Genomic DNA, 19,600 nt, shown 5'->3' on the forward strand with positions numbered 1-19,600 from the left:
GCACTGCGTAGAAACGGAAGCCCCCCAAATTTACAAAATGAAATTTTTTCTTCAATTTTGTCGCACAATGAATTTTTTTTTCCGTTTCGCCGTGGATTTTTGGGTAAAATGACTAATGTCACTGCAAAGTTGAATTGGTGGCGCAAAAAATAAGCCATCATATGGAATTTTATGTGCAAAATTGAAAGGGTTATGATTTTTAGAAGGTGATGAGGAAAAATGAAAATGCAAAAATGGAAAAACGCTGAGTCCTTAAGGGGTTAATAATGTTGCGCATGTTGTGGACAAAGGCAAATCTAGATCTCTGGAGATGGAATTGTAACCTTGATATTGTTGATATTTTTCAGTAATTTTGGTTCTCAAGTCCTCAGACAGTTCTTTCTGTTGTCCATGCTTAGTGTGGCACACACAGACACATAATGCAAAGACTAAGTGAACTTCTCTCCTTTTTATCTGCTTTCAGGTGTGATTTTTATATTGCCCACACCTGTTACTTGCCCCAGGTGAGTTTTAAGGAGCATCACATGCTTGAAACAATCTTATTTTTCCACAATTTTGAAAGGGTGCCAATAATCTTGTCCAGCCCATTTTTGGAGTTTGGCGACATTATGTCCAATTTGCTTTTTTTTCCTCCCTTTTTTGGTTTAGTTCCAATACACAAAGGGAATAAACATGTGTATCGAAAAACATGTGTTACTGCAATCCTTTTCTGAGAGAAATACTTCATTTTCTTGAAAAAATTCAGGGGTGCCAACATTTACGGCCATGACTGTATCCTATTCAGTTTCCACCCTTCTGCCACCATGTGCATCTGTAGACCTCAAAGCACCCCTATAGTAGCCATGTGCCCTCTAGCTACCATGTGGCTCTGTAGGTCTGACATTGTATAAATTTTTTTTATGTGGCACAGTGTGTTTTTGAATTTCAGGGGTATGATGTATATTGGAAAGAATTTCTGAGGTGACACAGTATAGGGGTTACACTATGTGACAGTTAAGGTGCATACTGTGTAGAGCAGTTGGTTTTAGGGAGTACAATGAGTGGCAGTGTTATATTCTGGCGGCACAATGTGTGGCAGTATTATATTCTTAGGGGGTGTGTGGTAGTATTTAATTGGAACAATATGTTTCGGTATTCAATTCAAGGGACACAGTTTGTGGCACGGTTATATTCTGGGGGCGCAGTGTCTTGCAGAGTTCAGTGTCGGGCAGGGTAATATGAATTATTGTCTTTATATAGAGAATAAGGATTTGCTGGCAAATTGAGGAGCAAATGTAGGCATCAGACTCTGGCAATAGGTATATTTGATTATTATAATAAACATTTTCTACTAAAACTACACTCCGGTGTCCGTCATGCCAAATAGAAAACATGTTGTTAAAAATCTGAATCCTAGTGCTTGACTAATCAGTATTCTAAAATTAAAGGGTTACTCCACCCTTAGACATCTTATCCTCTATCTAAAGGATAGGGGATAAGATGTCTGGTCGTGGGGTCTGGCCGCTGGAACCCCCGCGATCACTGTACATGCACCCGGCACTCTGAACATTCTCTTCAGAACGCTGGGTTCAGGCAGCTGTGGTTGTGATACCACACCCCTCCATTCCTGTCTATGGAAGGGGGCGTGACGGCCATCATAAGATGTCTAGGGGCAGAGTACCCTTTTAAACTACAGGTCATAATCCTAGGAAATGAGCTATAAACATCACAATTAGGGTAGGGTCACAGGGGATAGCTATCTGATCACAGGGAGGTCTTACTGATTTAAACCCTCTGTGGTCTCTAGATTAGGGAACAGTCTCTCCTCTGAGGATGGGGAGCTGATTTACCAGAGCCATGAATAGAATGGCCCCCCTGTGAGAATTCTGGGAGCCACCAAATTTTGTCTAATTGCAGAAGACAGGCTATGTGGAATATAATTGTCCTGTCTTCTGTCTTGCTCTTCACCAGGCTATATTTTACAATTGAAGGGGGTCTCAGCACTGAGACCCTGACCAAACTTATGTTTTTAGATATCTGTGCAACATGTTGAATTTATTGAAATGACAAGAACGCTTTAACCCTTTCATTGCAAGGTTTTTTTTTTTTTGAACATTCCGCACCTCTGGTATCCGGGACAGTTTTTTTTATAGTCACTCTGTTCACCATAGGCAGCTGCTCCCTGACCTCAGTGAGAAAGAGTTTCGCCCCTCAAGATCCTCATTATCCGAGGATGAATCGTTTTGCACAGATATTTTTCCTCCTTTAGGGGACCACATCTTCAGCCAAAGAGATGTCCGAGAGAGAAATATGGGACCATCTTGACTTTATAATGCGTTTTAAGAGCTCTTTTAACCATTAACAATCTTTCTAATATAATTAGGGACTGTAGATGATGTCTTCATTATCATATTATAAATACAGGCTTGGCAGAGTGACTTGGGGTATAAGGCAGCTAAAGAGCTTTTATTCTTAGGGTTGTAAAAGTGGCTTTCTTAGAGGATGATTTAGTGCCCTAAGAAAAAGGCAAAGCAGGTAAGGTAATTAGAATCAACTTTTTCTACCATAATTCAAGACTCCTGGCTAGGGGGCTTAGAGGCATCTGCATTTACTGTCATTAAATAGGGTGAGCCGGTCATACACCTTTCTACACTTTCATGATAAATCCTTCCGTTCCTGATGATGGTTTGCAAGTTCCTGATGATCAGTCAGCTGGGCATGAACCTAATTTTTATAATGGTAGTAACCATCAGGTTATGGATAGGATTATATACGGTCAGGGTTCACACCTATCTGATTTTCTGAATTGTCAGACAAACTATAAACCCACATATCTCAGGAATTTGGGGAATGGTAGATTAAGAAACTTTAAAAGGTATGTGTGATCGGAATACCATAACCTATTTAATGGGGTACTCCGCTGGAATGATTATTATTTTTTAAAATCAACTGGTGCCAGAAAGTTAAACAGCTTTGTAAATTACTTCTATTTTAAAATCTTAATCCTTCCAGTACTTATCAGCTGCTGTATGTTCCAAAGGAAATTCTTTTCTTTTTTGAATTTCCTTTCTGTCTTACCACAGTGATCTCTGCTGACACCTCTGTCCATGTCAGGGACTGTCCAGAGTAGGAGCAAATCCCCTTAGCAAACCTATCCTGCTCTGGACAGTTCCTGACATGGACAGAGGTGTCAGCAGAGAGCACTGTGGTCAGACAGAAAAGAAATTCAAAAAGAAAAGAACTTCCTCTGGAACATACAGCACCTGATAAGTACTGAAAGGATTAGGATTTTAAATAGAAGTAATTTGCAAATCTTTTTAATTTTCTGGCACCAGTTGATTAAAAAAAATTAGTTTTCCACTGGAGTACTCCTTTGGTCACAGGTCCTCTTTAGGTATGGAGGCTAATTACTGGGGGTATTTGTGATGAGACCACCCTAGTAAGTTCTCTTATCTAAAACCAGAAAACCTGTTTAAATTGCAGCCATTGTCTAACAGCAGAAACAGGGAAGCCCTCAATGCTTTGGTCATTATACCAAATAGGAAATCATCTAAGAAAAGCTGTAAATACATATGGACGTGTCCTCTGAATGTGTCCTCAAGATTTCCTGAATTAGCACGAGTAACGTGATGCTTTTTGAAATAGCCTGTCTGGAGAAATCTGAGTGTTGTACTTCTAAAAACATAGCTAACTAGGGCATTTGATCGGCTTTGTTGGAATAATTTAGTAAAGAGCTAAGTTTCTGTTGACTATTGGTAAAGCTTAAAGGTGAAGTGGCACCAACACTTTTTTTGTAAAATTTTTTTTATATTCCTATACGGTCTCTGACGTGTATTGTTTCCCAATGATCGACTGTTGGTATTGTAGCTATATAAACATGCCATATGCAAAATTTTTTAACTTTTTTTTTTTTCCAATGTCTATGAAAAAATGAGTTGGCTAAAGCAACCACCCTTTTTTTGTCTACGCTTTTCTGGGAAAACTGCAGACAGGCAACACTTATACTGATACTTAAAAGTCTGGAAACAGACCGCTTTTATTTTGTCCAAAAATAAAAATAAAAAAATGCTGCGGCAGTTGTATGCTGGGAGTCATTATGGTAATATGAAATGCCTAAATGGCATTTTTTTATTTTCGGCATTATTTAGTGGAATTATTTTAGCTATTTTTGGCATTTTTATTATTATTATTATTATTATTATTATATATATATAATATATATTTTTTTTTGGCGCTGTATGTTCTGGTTATTGGAGTTATTCCCAAGTTTGCAGCTCTTTTTCTTCCATTGACCTCTATAGGTGGAAAGAAACACTAGAAAAAAAATCATGTGCAAATGTATGTGGGTGTTTTTCCCCCAAAAATAAATAAATAAATAAATTAAATCCTTAAGTCACATGATAAAAGAATCACATGACTTAATGAGAAAATTGCAGGATAGAAAAAGGCACGTAAAAATTTCTATAATATACACTATTTTGGGGGAAAACTTCACAAAAACTGCATCACAGAGGAAACACTAGTAGGTTAAGAACGTGTTTCCATCTGCGGGTTTGAGCCGCTGTGGGTGTTCCCAGACAGTTTACTGCAGCAGAAAATGCCGCTGTGGAAAATCATTCACGCAGGCGGATTAAGGCTATATTCACACAGGGAACGTCCATACTGATATTCATGTGCTAACATTCCATTGACACTGGAGTACCGGCAGAATATGCAGACGCTAGGTCCGCTCGGAAATGCGCCGTCTCATAGACTGCAATGCATTTCCGTTCAGAGTCCCCACAAAGAATAGACATGACTATTTTTTTCTGTGGACACAGGAATTTTAATTTCCATGTCAGATGTTTCCAGTGTTGAAATCCTATGTGAACAGCACAGCAGAATCCCATTAAAATCAATGGGAATCTGCATAGTCTTAGAAGCAAGTTTCTTACTACAAATTTAGGCTGCGGCAGGTTATCCACAGCGGAAAATCTCCAGGGGAATACATAAATCAGTGTAATCTGCTGTGAATTTTCCTTCACTTTTACAGCAGTATCCTCTCCTTTTCCCCACAAGTAACTCCAGCCTCTCCCAAATGCCTCCAACCGCCCCCCCAAATTACATGTAGCCTCCCCTTAAACACCTCCAGGGTCCCCCTCCCCAATGCCTAGAACCTCCCACAAATGTCTCCAGCCTCCCCCCCTCCAAATGCCTCCAGTCTTCACCCCCCCCTCCCCCAATATAGTGAAAAAACGGAAAATAAATTGCTAAAATGGCATGGGTTGCCAGCCGACCATCAACATTAAAGGGGTTATCCAGCATATGGTGATTTTAGTATGTACCTGGCAGACAGTAATAGACATGCTGAGGAAGGATCTGCGCTTGCCTTGGGCTAAATGGCTATGTTGTGAGATTACCATAACACTGTGGCTAGCTTTCAGTGAACTTGTATTTCCTGTTTTCTGTTTTCTTGTTTGCCTACAAATCCCATGATACCATTTTCCTCCTTCCCACACATCAGCTACCCCACCCATTGAAACTAAATGAGCTGCAGACCTGTGGTCTTCAATCAGGATGCCTACAGCTGTTGCATTAGTTGCAGATTGATCCCTCCACCCATTGAAGCAGACAGGCTCCCTGTCATCAGCTGACTAGTGAGTCAGGTCTCGACCGCATTGCAAGCTGGTAAAAATTCCGAGACAGCAGTCATTTTGTATGCTGTTAAAAATAAATATTGGGGTGAAAATCACAGATGAATTGTGAGAAAACAATCACACACAGGTAAAGACACTATATTATGAACTACACTAACTTTACAGCCCCTGCAGCATAGTCAAATAAAAAAAAAAATCCCGGAATACACCTTTAACATTGGTAATTTGTACAATATGCCAGATACTAACTACATATAAGGTGCACCCAAATTTGAGGCAACCCTCATAATAACAAGCATACAAGAAGTCCCATCCCAACGCGTTTCTGCGCATGTGACCGTTCATACAATGTTACATGCGCTTCCTCAGGGGACGTGCACTTAAGAAATATAAGACAATGAGTGATACAGCCCTATCTTAGAATAATATATATAGTGACCATAAATTACTAACACAATGAGAGGCTACATCGGCCCAATAAGATAGTGTCACCAATGTTCCACAACAGCTCCTGATAAGCCGATGATGACCTAGAAATGAAAATAATCCAAATCGATAACCGTGTCACCAGATGAAGTTCCCCATATAGTCACAGCAGATGAAAAACGTAGTTCATATGATACTCACAGTCCTTCCCTAGATTCTTTAGTTCGTGGGTGGCATGCATCTGTAAACACATAGGGTGAGATTTATCAAAACCTGTGGAGAGGCAAAGTGCACTGGATACGCGTCTAAATAACTCAGCGAGCACTTCCGGACACCTGCCAAGTCACGCCCCTCGTGGGGGGCGGGACCAAGTAATGGAACTATCATCCACTGAATTAACCCTACGTAGGACAGTGAGTGTTCCACTAAGCAAGTACTAACAGCATATTACCACTGACTTCTAGCTGGTTACAGGTATGGTAAAATAGAGGCCAAACTAGTGTATGTATATGTGTGTGTGTGTGTGTATATATATAATATAGACCAAATGTCAATGTATACATAACTTATAAGGACAACATCAGTGACAATCCAAAATGTGTCAAAAACATGACCCCTAAATAACTCATTAAGTATAGCAAGCCTGGACAAGATCTCAACTAAAAATGGTCAAGAGATAAGCTGGGAAACACCAGATACGGGAAAAACAAACGATGTAATAGATGAGGGAAAATCTATCCCGCTGCACACGGGTCCAACTACATTGAGCACGTAAGTTAAATTATTTGGAGCATTACTGTAGACAGGTTTGGACCTTGGCGAAATCATGATATGCACTATATATGGGGAGATTTATCAAACTGTGTAGAAGAAAAACTGGAGTGATTTTCCCACAGCAATCAATCATAGTTCAGGTTTCACTTTACCAGAGCTCATTAGCTGAGCTGTGATTGGTTGATGTGGGAAAATCTCTCCACTTTTTCTCTCAAACAGTTTGATAAATCTGGGCCTATGTGTATACAGATGCATGCCACCCTTGAACTTAGCACCTAGGGAAGGACTGTGAGTATCATTTGAACTAAGTTTTTAATTGTTGTGACAATATGGGGTAAGTCATCTGGTGACACTGTTATGGATTTGAATTATTTTCATTTCTAGGTCATCATCGGCTGATGTCCAACACCCTTATCAGGAGCTGTTGTGGAACATTGGTGACACTATCTTATTGGGCCGATGTAGCCTCTCATTGTGTTAGTAATTGATGGTCACTATATATATTATTCTAAGATAGGGCTGTATCACTCATTGCCTTATATTTCTTAAGTGCACATTCTCTTAGCGTCCCCTGAGGAAGCTCATGTGACATTGTATGAACGGTCACATGCACAGAAACGCGTTGGGATGGGACTTTTCGTATGTGCATACAGTTTGTTTGTTATTATGAGGGTTGCCTCATAAATTTGGGTGCACCTCATATGTCTTTAGTATCTGACATATTGCACAAGTGACCAATGTTAATGTAGATGGTCGGCTGGCAACCCATGCTATTTCATCAATTTATTTTCCGTTTTTTCACTATATGGGTATCACTTTTTTGAGTATTTGGTGATGCTTTTAACTGACTAATAAATGTAAAGTTTTATACGGCACCTCAGTCTTTAGGGACACTTTATTATTTGAGTTTAGCTTGAAACAGAATTCTCTAAGGACTCATCGGTTTAATTTTTTTCTTACCATCATGTTTTTCTTCGTTCCTGATAGTGTGTATGTGAAAGTGTTGGAGACCAGTATCTTCGGAACATCACAGTATTGCAGGTGGCGCAAACAGGTCAATTTTTCCATCAGGGCAAGAGGAACAAATGCAGCCACAGTCAATGTTTACTTATACATCCGTTCCATTTGGCTAAATTTTTACCTTCATGTTTTGACTGTCTGTAGCTGCATTGTCCTCCTTTTTTGTGTGTGTGCTTCTTCCTACTGCCAAGAAGCCATCCAAGGTTGTTATTTTTAGCAGTGGAATTTCCTCTGGTGATCTGTGTGCCGCTGGTGATAAACTTCTCTGCAGTGGAATGCACAATCTGACTGATGTACTGGGAACAGGAGCCATTGTCCTTGTGAATTAGTGTCAGCTCTGCGAGGTGAACTTTTCATATGCTCTGCCTGTGTCCTCATATTATCAGTGTCACCTCTAGCTTTCTTCTGCTGGATTTTAGCTTGATTCTTTTACTGGAATAGAAAGTTTTTTGTTCATTGGAGATTACCCATTTCACTGTTTGCCCACATTGCTATTTATTTATCACCATTTTCAGGATCTCTGTTTTCTGTAAGTGAATGGAAACATTCTTGCAGAGGCTGAACACCTGTCCAGATCTTGTCCTACTGACACTGGTCCACATACAAAGCAATACTTTTAAGTTAATATTATGACTTTGACTAAGGGCACAGTGTCTGAAACGCGTCAGTCGTTTTTTAGTTTCTCTATTACTCTTAACTTTTGTATGTGATAAATAAAAACATTTTTGCACTTTCTCCTTGTGAGCTGGACCTTCTTTCTCTTGGATTTCTGAATCTGGCGTACCCTGGCTCTTTGAGCCCCTAGGTGGCATTACAAACAAATTCATGCAGGCGTGGTAAAGCTGATGGTACTTTTCTCATTATAAGTGGAATGTTCTGCTATACTGAATACACGGACATCATGGAATGAAAACTGTAGAGATCCAGCTACCGTACATTATGCCATCCAACACCGTAATCCTGGGAGTAGGACTGGTGTAAGGTTCCTTCCTGAACATTAAATTTGCAACACCAGATAGGACAAGTCACATGGTGCAGAGCAAGACTTAAATGGAGGCTGGAATGGAGGTCTATCCTCCATAGTAACAAATTTGCCTCAGATGGTATGTCAGCCAGAGATTGATCTGGCGACCACGTGGACAAGACCATAAAGAGGTCTATATGAGGAAACTCCACACTAGTCCTACTCCCAAGCTGCTGTCTGGTGGTATTACGTATAGTAGCTGGATCCCTCTAGTCTCCATTCAAGGTACACTAACAGCTCAGCGTTACTCATGGAACCATTTTCCTTGTGGGAATTCCAAGCAGAATGTCTGTAGTGTGAAAACAGCCTTACAGTACTACACAGAGGAGAAGGGAACCAATTGCCTGAAGGGTATGTGACACTTTATCACTCAGTGTTGTGTGTTTGTATGGGAAATAACTGGCTTCAGTGATTGAATCCATTACCTTCTTCCACGCAAGTAAAGCCAATAGTAATCCCCCCCCCCCCCACTTAGCCAACAGTTGATGTCCCCTGCATCCTTGAATACTTTCTATCTCCACCAAGGAATCTCCAGTGGCATTACTGTCCAAATGTGACCAGTAACAGTATATAAGCAGCAATACCGCAGAATTTCCCCAGGCAGAGGTAGAAAGTAGCCAGAGGCCACGGACAGAGCATTCATTTCCAGAGAGGATGCATTGGATTCTGGCTGCAGGCTTGGGTGAAGGTTAAACTGTGATAATTGGGGGGAGGGGGGGGCAGCGTTTGGGCTGAAGAATAGAGACAATGGGGAAGATTCATCAATACCTGTCCAGTGAAATAGTTGCTCAGTTGCCTATAGCAACCAATTAGCTTGCTTCTTTAATTTTTAACAAGTTCTCTGAAAAAGGAAAGAAGCAATCTGATTGGTTGCTATGAGCAACTGGGCAACTTTTTCTTTGCACAGGATTTGATAAATCTCCCCCAATGAGCACATTCACTATGCCTGATGTTCTTGAATTTTGTCTTCACAAGTGCCAAAATTATAATGTACAGGAATTGAGGCACATTTATTATGCTGTAATTACCAAAAAGAGCAGGGAAGTGCCTTATTCGTCAAGGGGGCATGGCCTACAGGGAAAGGGAGTGACATATGAGGCATGGCCTAAAATTCTCCAAATTAATATGCTAAAATTTGGCGTATTATCTATGCCTGTATTAAAGTGTTCAAAAAAAATACAGGCTTATACTTAGTGCTGATTCAGTCTGTTTGCTTAATTCCTGGTTTTCATCCTTTTTTATGGCTCATAATTCCATTGTTTAAGTTGCTCATACTGCATGCAGTTCACTGAGGAGGAGTGGGTGTTCCCATGGGCAAGTATGATACTCTCACATCTCATGTGGAAACTTCCTCCCTCACTCCTCAGAGCTGACAACTGCATGCTCTTTGACACACCCAGACTCACAAAGCTGGCAGATTGACAAACTGGAAGTATGCTCAGGAACTTCCTCCCTCACTCTGCTACACACAGCCCAGAGCAGTTCAGTGTGTGAGATGAGCTATGATTGGATAAGGCTGTACCCCCCCCCCCCCCCCCCGCCTCACAAAATTTCCTGCTTTTGGACTTTTAACCCCTTAAGGACAATGGACGTACTCCTACGCCCCCGTTTCCGAGTCCTTAAGGACCGAGGACGTAGGAGTACGTCCTGTCCTTTCCCGGCCCCCCGCCGCTAGCCGGAGGGGAGCCGGTGCCCGATGCCTGCTGAAATCGTTCAGCAGGCATCGCGGCATATCGCCCAGGGGGGTCATTATGCCCCCCCATGTCGGTGATGGCCGCAGATCGCTGGACAATTCAGTCCAGCGATCTGCGGCGATTCCGGGTCAATCGGGTCTCCAGTGACCCGGTGACCCGGAAATACTGGCTGATCGGGGCCGTCTGCAGGGGTGAGGTGGCACTGGTGCCACCTCACGATCGCCCTGATTCGTCGGCCGGATTACCGGCCGACCAATCAGGGCGCCTGCTGCGGGTGTCACTCCCGCACCCGCTCCGCCCCTCTTCCGGAGGACGTGAGCGGGTGCGGGACGTGCACCCCGGGTGCTGGGGACCCCGATCCCCGGCGTTAATGTTGGGATCGGGGCCCCAGGAGCGACGGCGGCGGGACTGACCTGTGCGGCGATCAAGCAGCAGCAGGAGGTGAGTGACAGCCTCCTGCTGTTGCTTAGCAACAGCTCCCAGCATGCAAAAAGGGCATGCTGGGAGCTGTAGTTATGCAACAGGAGGAGGCAGACCACCACAACTCCCAGCATGCACTTATGGGCATGCTGGGACTTATGGTTTTGCAACAGCTGGAGGCACATTCTTTCTATGGAAAAGTGTACCTTCAGCTGTTGTGTAACTACAACTCCCAGCTTGCACAAACAGCTTAAGTGCATGCTGGGAGTTGTAGTGGTGCATCTGCTGGTTGCATAACTACAACTCCCAGCATGCCCGTTGGCTGTCGGTGACTGCTGAGAGTTGTAGTTTTTCAACAGCTGAAGGCACACTGAGTTAAGTAGCAAACCAGTGTGTCTCCAGCTGTTGCATAACTACAATCCCCAGCATCCCCAGCCAAAGTAGTATACCTCCCGCTGTTGCATAACTACAACACCCAGCATGCCCTTCCGCTGTCCGTACATGCTGGGGGTTGTAGCTTTTGCAACAGCTGAAGGCACACTGGTTGCAAAACACTGAGTTTGTTGCCAAACTCGGTGTTTCACAACCTGTGTGTCTCCAGCTGTTGCAAAACTACAACTCCCAGCATGCACTGATAGACCGTACATGCTGGGAGTTGTAGTTTTGCAACAGCTGGATGTTCCCACCCCCCCCCCCCCCCCCCCCCCCCCCCCCAATGTGAACGTACAGGGTACACTCACATGGGCGGAGGATTACAGTAAGTATCCGGCTGCAAGTTTGAGCTGCAGCAAATTTTCTGCTGCAGCTCAAGCTGCCAGCGAGAAACTACTGTGAACCCCCCGCCCATGTGACTGTACCCTAAAAACACTACACTAACACAAAATAAAATAAAAAGTAAAAAAAAAACACTACATATACACATACCCCTACAATAAAAATGAAAAACGTCTGGTACGCCACAGTTTCCAAAACGGAGCCTCCAGCTGTTGCAAAACTACAACTCCCAGCATGCACTTATAGACCCTACATGCTGGGAGTTGTAGTTTTGCAACAGCTGGATGTTTCTCCCCCCCCCTCCCCCCCCAATGTGAACGTACAGGGTACACTCACATGGGCGGAGGATTACAGTAAGTATCCGGCTGCAAGTTTGAGCTGAGGCAAATTTTCTGCCGCTGCTCAAACTGCCAGCGAGAAACTACTGTGAACTGTGAATTTTATTTTGTGTTAGTGTAGTGTAGTGTTTTTAGGGTACAGTCGCACGGGCGGGGGGCCCGTGCGACTGTACCCTAAAAACACTACACTACACTAACACAAAATAAAATAAAAAGTAAAAAACGCTACATATACACATACCCCTACACAGCCCCCCTCCCCTCCCCAATAAAAATGAAAAACGTCTGGTACGCCACTGTTTCCAAAACGGAGCCTCCAGCTGTTGCAAAACAACTACTCCCAGTATTACCAGACAGCCACTGACTGTCCAGGCATGCTGGGACTTTTACAACAGCTGGAGGCACCCTATTTGGGAATCACTGGCGTAGAATACCCCTATGTCCACCCCTATGCAAGTCCCTAATTCAGGCCTCAAATGCGCATGGCGCTCTCACTTTGGAGCCCTGTCGTATTTCAAGGCAACAGTTTAGGGTCACATATGGGGTATCGCCGTACTCGGGAGAAATTGGGCTTCAAATTATGGGGGGTATTTTCTGCTATTACCCTTTTAAAAAATCTAATTTTTTTTTTTTTTTACATATGCAAAAGTTGTGAATCACCTGTGGGGTATTAAGGTTCACATTACCCCTTGTTACGTTCCCCGAGGGGTCTAGTTTCCAAAATGGTATGCCATGTGGTTTTTTTTTGTCTGTCCTGGCACCATAGGGGCTTCCTAAATGCGGCATGCCCCCAGAGCAAAATTTGCTTTCAAAAAGCCAAAATTGACTCCTTCTCTTCTGAGACCTGTAGTGCGCCAGCAGAGCACTTCTCACCCCCATATGGGGTGTTTTCTGAATCGGGAGAAATTGGGCTTCAAATTTTGGTGGGTATTTTCTGCTATTACCCTTTTTAAAAATGTAAAAATTTTGGGAAACCAAGCATTTTAGGTAAAAAATTATTATTTTTTTAACATATGCAAAAGTCGTGAAACACCTGTAGGGTCTTAAGGTTCACTTTACCCCTTTTTACGTTCCCCGAGGGGTCTGGTTTCCAAAATGGTATGCCATGTGTTTTTTTTTTGCGGTTCTGGCACCATAGGGGCTTCCTAAATGCGGCATGCCCCCAGAGCAAAATTTGCTTTCAAAAAGCCAAATGTGACTCCTTCTCTTCTGAGACCTGTAGTGCGCCAGCAGAGCACTTTTCACCCCATATGGGGTGTTTTCTGAATCGGGAGAAATTGGGCTTCAAATTTTGGGGGGTATTTTCTGCTATTATCCTTTTTAAAAATGTAACATTTTTGAGAAACCAAGCATTTTAGGTAAAACATTTTTTTTTTTTTTTTTTTACATATGCAAAAGTCGTGAATCACCTGTGGGGTATTAAGGTTCACTTTACCCCTTGTTCCCTGAGGGGTCTAGTTTCCAAAATGGTATGCCATGTGGGGTTTTTCTGCTGTCCTGGCACCATAGGGGCTTCCTAAAGGTGACATGCCCCCCAAAAACCATTTGACGCTCCTTCCCTTCTGAGCCCTCTACTGCGCCCGCCGAACAATTAACATAGACATATGAGGTATGTGCTTACTCGAGAGAAATTGGGTTTCAAATACAAGTTAAAATTTTCTCCTTTTTACCCCTTGCAAATATTCAAAAATTGGGTCTACAAGAACATGCGAGTGTAAAAAATGAAGATTGTGAATTTTCTCCTTCACTTTTCTGCTATTCCTGTGAAACACCTAAAGGGTTAATACACTTATTGAATGTCATTTTGAATACTTTGGGGGGTGTAGTTTTTATAATGGGGTCATTTATGGGGTATTTCTACTATGAAGACCCTTCAAATCCACTTCAAACCTGAACTGGTCCATGAAAAATAGTGAGTTTGAAAATTTTGTGAAAAATTTCCAAATTGCTGCTGAACTTTGAAGTCCTCTGGTGTCTTCCAAAAGTAAAAACTCATAAATTTTATGATGCAAACATAAAGTAGACATATTGTATATGTGAACCCAAAAATGTTTTATTTTGAATATCCATTTTCCTTACAAGCAGAGAGCTTCCAAGTTAGAAAAATGCAAAATTTTTCTTTTTTTTTCATCAAATTTGGGGATTTTTCACCAAGAAAGGATGCAAGTTACCATACAATTTTACCACTAAGTTAAAGTAGAATATGTCACGAAAAAACAATCTCGGAATCAGAATGATAACTAATAGCATTCCAGAGTTATTAATGTTTAAAGTGACAGTGGTCAGAATTGCAAAAAACGCTCTGGTCCTTAAGGTGTAAAATGGCCTGGTCCTTAAGGGGTTAAACAAAGTACATTAGAAGGGTTTTTTGTTTACCATAAGGAGCAGACAATTGTGCTTTAAAATGATAACTAAACTTTAGCCTCTATATTCTAGTTTTGACAATCATGATATACTACATACATTCTTGACAGTGAATTGTGTAATGTGCAACTGAAAGGGAGAATTGTACAAATGGTTATACACATTTTTTAATAATTTGACTTTTTTTTTTCAGTGTTTTTGTCTGAAGATGAAGCAAACTCGATTTTAAAGCGTTTTCCAAGAGCTAACAGTTTCTTGGAGGAGATAAAGCAAGGAAATATTGAGAGGGAATGCAGAGAGGAATTATGCAGCTATGAAGAAGCAAGAGAAGCATTTGAAAATGATGAGCGGACTGTAAGTACAGTATTGAGGATTTTGACTTGTGTACTAGATTGGTTCTTTTCTGTCTGCGCTCCATGGAGAAGTTACGCCAGTAACCAGTGTAAATTATAGTGGAAATTTATGCCGGCTCAGAGCCTCTGTGAATTTCTAAGGCTATCCCACAACCTACAATCCAGCATACCACTATAGAATCTATCAATCCAAAAACTTTTTATATATATATATATATATATATATATATATATATATCCCAGAAAAAAGACTGACCCTCTACTTTATCCAACACGCTACTTTATTAAAAAGTACCTTTCATTAGGTAAAACTTTTCACATGTCCTAGCAACATGTCAAAAGTTTTGATCGGCAGGGGACTGATGGTTCAGACCTCCACCAATCAGGAGAATGAGCTGGGAAGAGTCTGTGTACAGCTGCGCGCTCCTCTCCCTTTCTCACAGCCCCACGTCTGTGTCACATAATCAAGACGCTCATAGACTTACATGGTGCGTTTGTCACGTGACATGGAGCCAGGAAAAAATTTTACCGAGCACAAACTTCTCCTGGCTCATTCTGCTGATCAAGGGAGGTCTGAACACTCAGACCCCTGCCGATCCTAACTTTTGACGTGTCACTAAAACTAAAAGTTTTTCATAATAACAGTGGGCATGTAACTCAACTGAAAATCTCTCCCTTTTTTTAAAACAACCCCACCCCTTGAAAAACGTATGAATATTAAATGGCAATCTCTTTCCTTATTTTCCTTTTTTTTCACTTGTGGAGAGTGTGACACAAATGTGAATGGCTTTGCTGGTCTATAAGCTTCTTTTCACCATAGCTCCACCTTGTGGTTATTACATAAATAGCATGTATGTGTGTATCTAAAAAAATGTAAATAAACGTGCACTGTATAAATGGCAGTAAGTATTCAATCACTGGATGAGTCCACATTGCCAGTGCGCTCTGCTATTTGGTCTAAAGGGAACAACAATGAATTGGACAGGTCCCATAACACTGCGAGTGTATTATGTTTAAATGCAAGTTGTTGGTTTCGCCCTTATTTTAACAAAGTTATCATAGTTGTTAAATAGTCAGTTGTTAGATAGTCATAGTTGTTAATAAAGATCCACGTGACACCATAAGAATCCCAATAGAAAGCTATGAATTGCCAATCATAATACTAAATCTGTGCAGAACAAAGCTAGACTATATTAGAAATACTGAATCTATACTGATCCCCAATTTGTTAATTTAAAAAAATTTTGTGGTTTTAGTGGTTTATGAACTATAACAACCACTTTGCACCCAGATATCATAAGGCATAGAGGGTTGGCCTCTCTGTCTAATGGCTTACATCCGGTCTTAGCCATTGCAGCATTGCATCCCAGCACTGGTCCATATTTATCAATCTACCTGAAACCAAAACTGTCTGGTTTTCACCATAACAACCATAACAATTTTCCCAGATCTCGTTAAGATATGAAAGTTGAGCTGTGATTGGTTGTTGTGGGCAAAACCACACAGTTTGTTTCAGGCCCATTGGGACCTAGACAACAGCATAATGTTAAAAGGATGTGCTTTATAGTAACATAGATCACGAGGTTGAAAAACAAAACAGACGTCCACCAATCAACCTATATTTCTATTGTGTCCGTACTGTGTTGATCCGGAGGAAGGCAAAAACCATTATGAGGCTAAAGCCAATTGCTTCATGCCTGGTGGAAACATTCCTATCTTCTAGAGTGATGGAATATTGCCATGTCATCACTTTGATTTGACCCCTACATTCTTAGGATCAGTGTGGTTCCTAGGACCCCCTCCAGTCATAAAATATGTATATTCCCCTTTAATGTGGAGGTATTTTCCTCTTGAGTCTTTACAGTATTGAAGTCTCTTCTAACCTGACTACAACGTACAATTTCATATTACTGTATAAGGTAATCTGTTATTGCTTTACTCATTTTTAACCTTGTATCCATTGTTTGTTTCACCCATTTTTATTCAGTATGAAACATTCTTCTTTTTTTATTTCTAGAAAGAGTTTTGGAAAGAATATACCAGTGGACACCAGGACTCGAGCACAGACAGCAGTTGGTATCCGTTCTATCTTGCCTTCCCCCTGATCACAGTATTTTTTGTTGTCCTTTTGGTGCTCCTGTTGGTATGGAGGTGTGTTTTTAAAAAGAAGGCGCGTCGCCGGACTGCTTACGCGCCCAGAGGAGTGAGAGAAAACACTACAGAGGAAGGAAATGTCCACGGTGCGGGCAGCCAGCAGCATTCCAATGTGCTGTGTACTGTGGAGGATGCCTTTGATAGGGCTGGGCACCCAAGTGGATTCCTAGATTATGATGTACGTTCAGATACCTTGTCAGCTGGATTTTCAAACTGTGACCCTCCCCCCTCTTATGAAGAAGCTACTGGAGAAAGGGGTGTCAGAGTGAGTGAGCCACATCAGAGCCCGAGAGAGCCTCCTCCACAATATGAAGAAGTAGCCACATGTGCCTCTGTAGTCACGATACCTCGTGAGGTCGCCAATGTGAAGTAACATTGAAGTTATTAGCGCACACTATTTTTTTTTTAAACATTTTTTTTTTTTTTTAATTGCAGATGAAGAATTTGTAAGCACAGTATTATTTGCCTTTGTACAAAATATGACTTAACATTTTTTTTAGAGAACATGAGTGTGCAAAAGATTTGGCAAAAAAGGATTTTTAACACTTTAGATGCTCTAGTGTGGAATTATAATACTTGATATGGAAACATCTTTTGGACTGTATTCCATTAAACTAAAATAACAAACTGTATAATATAGTCTGTTTTTGTATTTTTCATTTTTTGAAATAATTCTGTCCCTTGTGGGTGATACTGGTATTGCAATTTTACCACTATTAACCTCTGCATTTTTATGATTTAAGAATAAAGTGTGACTTTTTTTATTTTTATATTTGTTCCTAACACTTGTGTTTTGTTTGAAAAGTGCAATATATTTTGAAGAAATGTCTCAGGTCACACTCTTGCCTACAAAGTAAAGTATTTATATTCTGTTGAACTATGATTTTAAGACTTGGATGCGTATTGTGGATTCTTATGTAGAATGAGAGTGTCCAAGTTCATATAGAAAAGGCAAATCTTTTTTATTTTAGTTATTCTGCTTTGTAAAAAGGAAATTTTATGATTAAAAGTTAAGAATATAAATCTTCTGCAAATGTTATCAAGGTTTGTTCTTCCTTCAAGGTAGCTTTCATATTGAAGTTGTCTGGAATAAGAAAACCCCTTAAGGGCCTATTCATAGTAGTGCACAGGATTTGAATCATGATATGTTATGTTGCCGATTTCAATGTAAACTAATTGAATGAACATTTCAATTGCAGCTTCAAATCCTACCCATCAGATATGTGCAGGATACTGTACATGTGACAACACCCTTAGAGTAGGGTCTCACACCACAAATCCGCAGTGTATTTCACACTGCAGATGCTCTGAGGACAGTCACAGAGCGACCGCAGAGCCAGCTTTCTGCTGCAGCTGGGTAGCTCTGTGTGCCCACTCGTGACTGCCGGCGGGAAATCCGCTGCTACAAGTGGACATGCTGAGCTACCCGGGCACAGCAGGGAGCTGCTTTGCTATCGCTCTGTGACTGCCAGCAGCTCATCCGCATCATGAAATACAAGCTTCTTGTGACCCTTCCCATAAGGTGTATTCACATGTACAGTACCCTGTGCATAATTGGTGCACAGAATTTTGAAGCTGCAGATTTCAATGTAAACTAAATGACTGTACGCAGCATCAAATCTCCAGCTTCAAATTCTGCACATCATATATGCATGAATACATCCTAAGGGTATGTTCACACAAGTGGATTACATGCAGAATTTCAGCAGCATATTTGATGCAGAAAATCTGTAGCGGATTTTGCTACCATTGACTTCAATGGGTCCGAAGGAAAATTTTAAAATCTGCCTCTATTGCGGATTTTCTGTTGACCCATTGAAGTCAATAGTAGCAAAATACGCTGCAGATTTTTGGCAGCAAACACGCTGCGGTCCTAGGGCCGGCATGTTATGCCACAGTCTGCGGAATGTTTCCACGAAGATTTTCCGTGCGGACATTCCCAAGTGTGAACATAGCCTTACACTACCCACACTAAGAGTAGCATAACATAGGGACAGACACACTGAGTGGAATTTATTATTTAATGTGTATATTCCTTTGTTATTATAGCCAATAAGGGCAGTCTATACCATGTGTACATGCAAAAAAATTATCACAATGGAGCACGATGTATAATAAATTTTTAATCTGAACTGATTGTCTAAGGTGTGCAGTGATTGCTTCAAATGGTTTCCAGGTATGTGAGCTTGTAACCCCTTAAGGACAATGTCCATAACGCCCCCTCCCATAGACTTACATTAAGGGGGCGTGTCGTGACATCACAAGGGGGCAGGGCTGTGATGTCACAATGCTCCAGCCCCTGTATCGCCGGTCATTACGCACAGACAGAGTTTGCTCTGTGCAGTAAAGCTAGTGGGGTGCTGCAGCGGAGATCCCGGGGTCCCCAGCGGAAGGACCCCCCGCGATCTGACATCTTATCCCCTATCCTTTGGATAGGGGATAAGATGCTAGGGGCGGAGTACCCCTTTAACACCCCATAGCTGTTTGACGACGTTTTGTTAGTCGGATGTGTAAATGAAAAAAAAATTATTTTTCCCTAAAATGCTGTTTTCCCCCATATTTTACATTTTTACAAGGGGTAATAGAAGAAATGGGGTTACAAATTTTGGGGGGCATTTTCTCCTGAGTATGGAAATACCCCATT

General features: G+C 41.4%; 1 protein-coding gene across 3 annotated transcripts in view; it reads left to right on the forward strand.

The window, feature by feature from the left end:
• PRRG1 (proline rich and Gla domain 1) overlaps positions 1-19,082 on the forward strand; it is a 99,254-nt gene extending 80,172 nt beyond the window's left edge. For all 3 annotated transcript variants that reach the window (XM_056556002.1, XM_056556001.1, XM_056556003.1), the window contains 2 exons: positions 14,643-14,803; positions 16,820-19,082. In XM_056556002.1, the coding sequence (XP_056411977.1) occupies positions 14,643-14,803; positions 16,820-17,329 (671 nt within the window). In that variant the 3' untranslated portion in view covers positions 17,330-19,082. The remainder of the gene's footprint in view (positions 1-14,642; positions 14,804-16,819) is intronic.
• Positions 19,083-19,600: the final 518 nt, after the last annotated feature.

The sequence above is a fragment of the Hyla sarda genome, chromosome 2 (genome assembly GCF_029499605.1).
Source record: "Hyla sarda isolate aHylSar1 chromosome 2, aHylSar1.hap1, whole genome shotgun sequence".
Lineage (NCBI taxonomy): Eukaryota > Metazoa > Chordata > Amphibia > Anura > Hylidae > Hyla > Hyla sarda.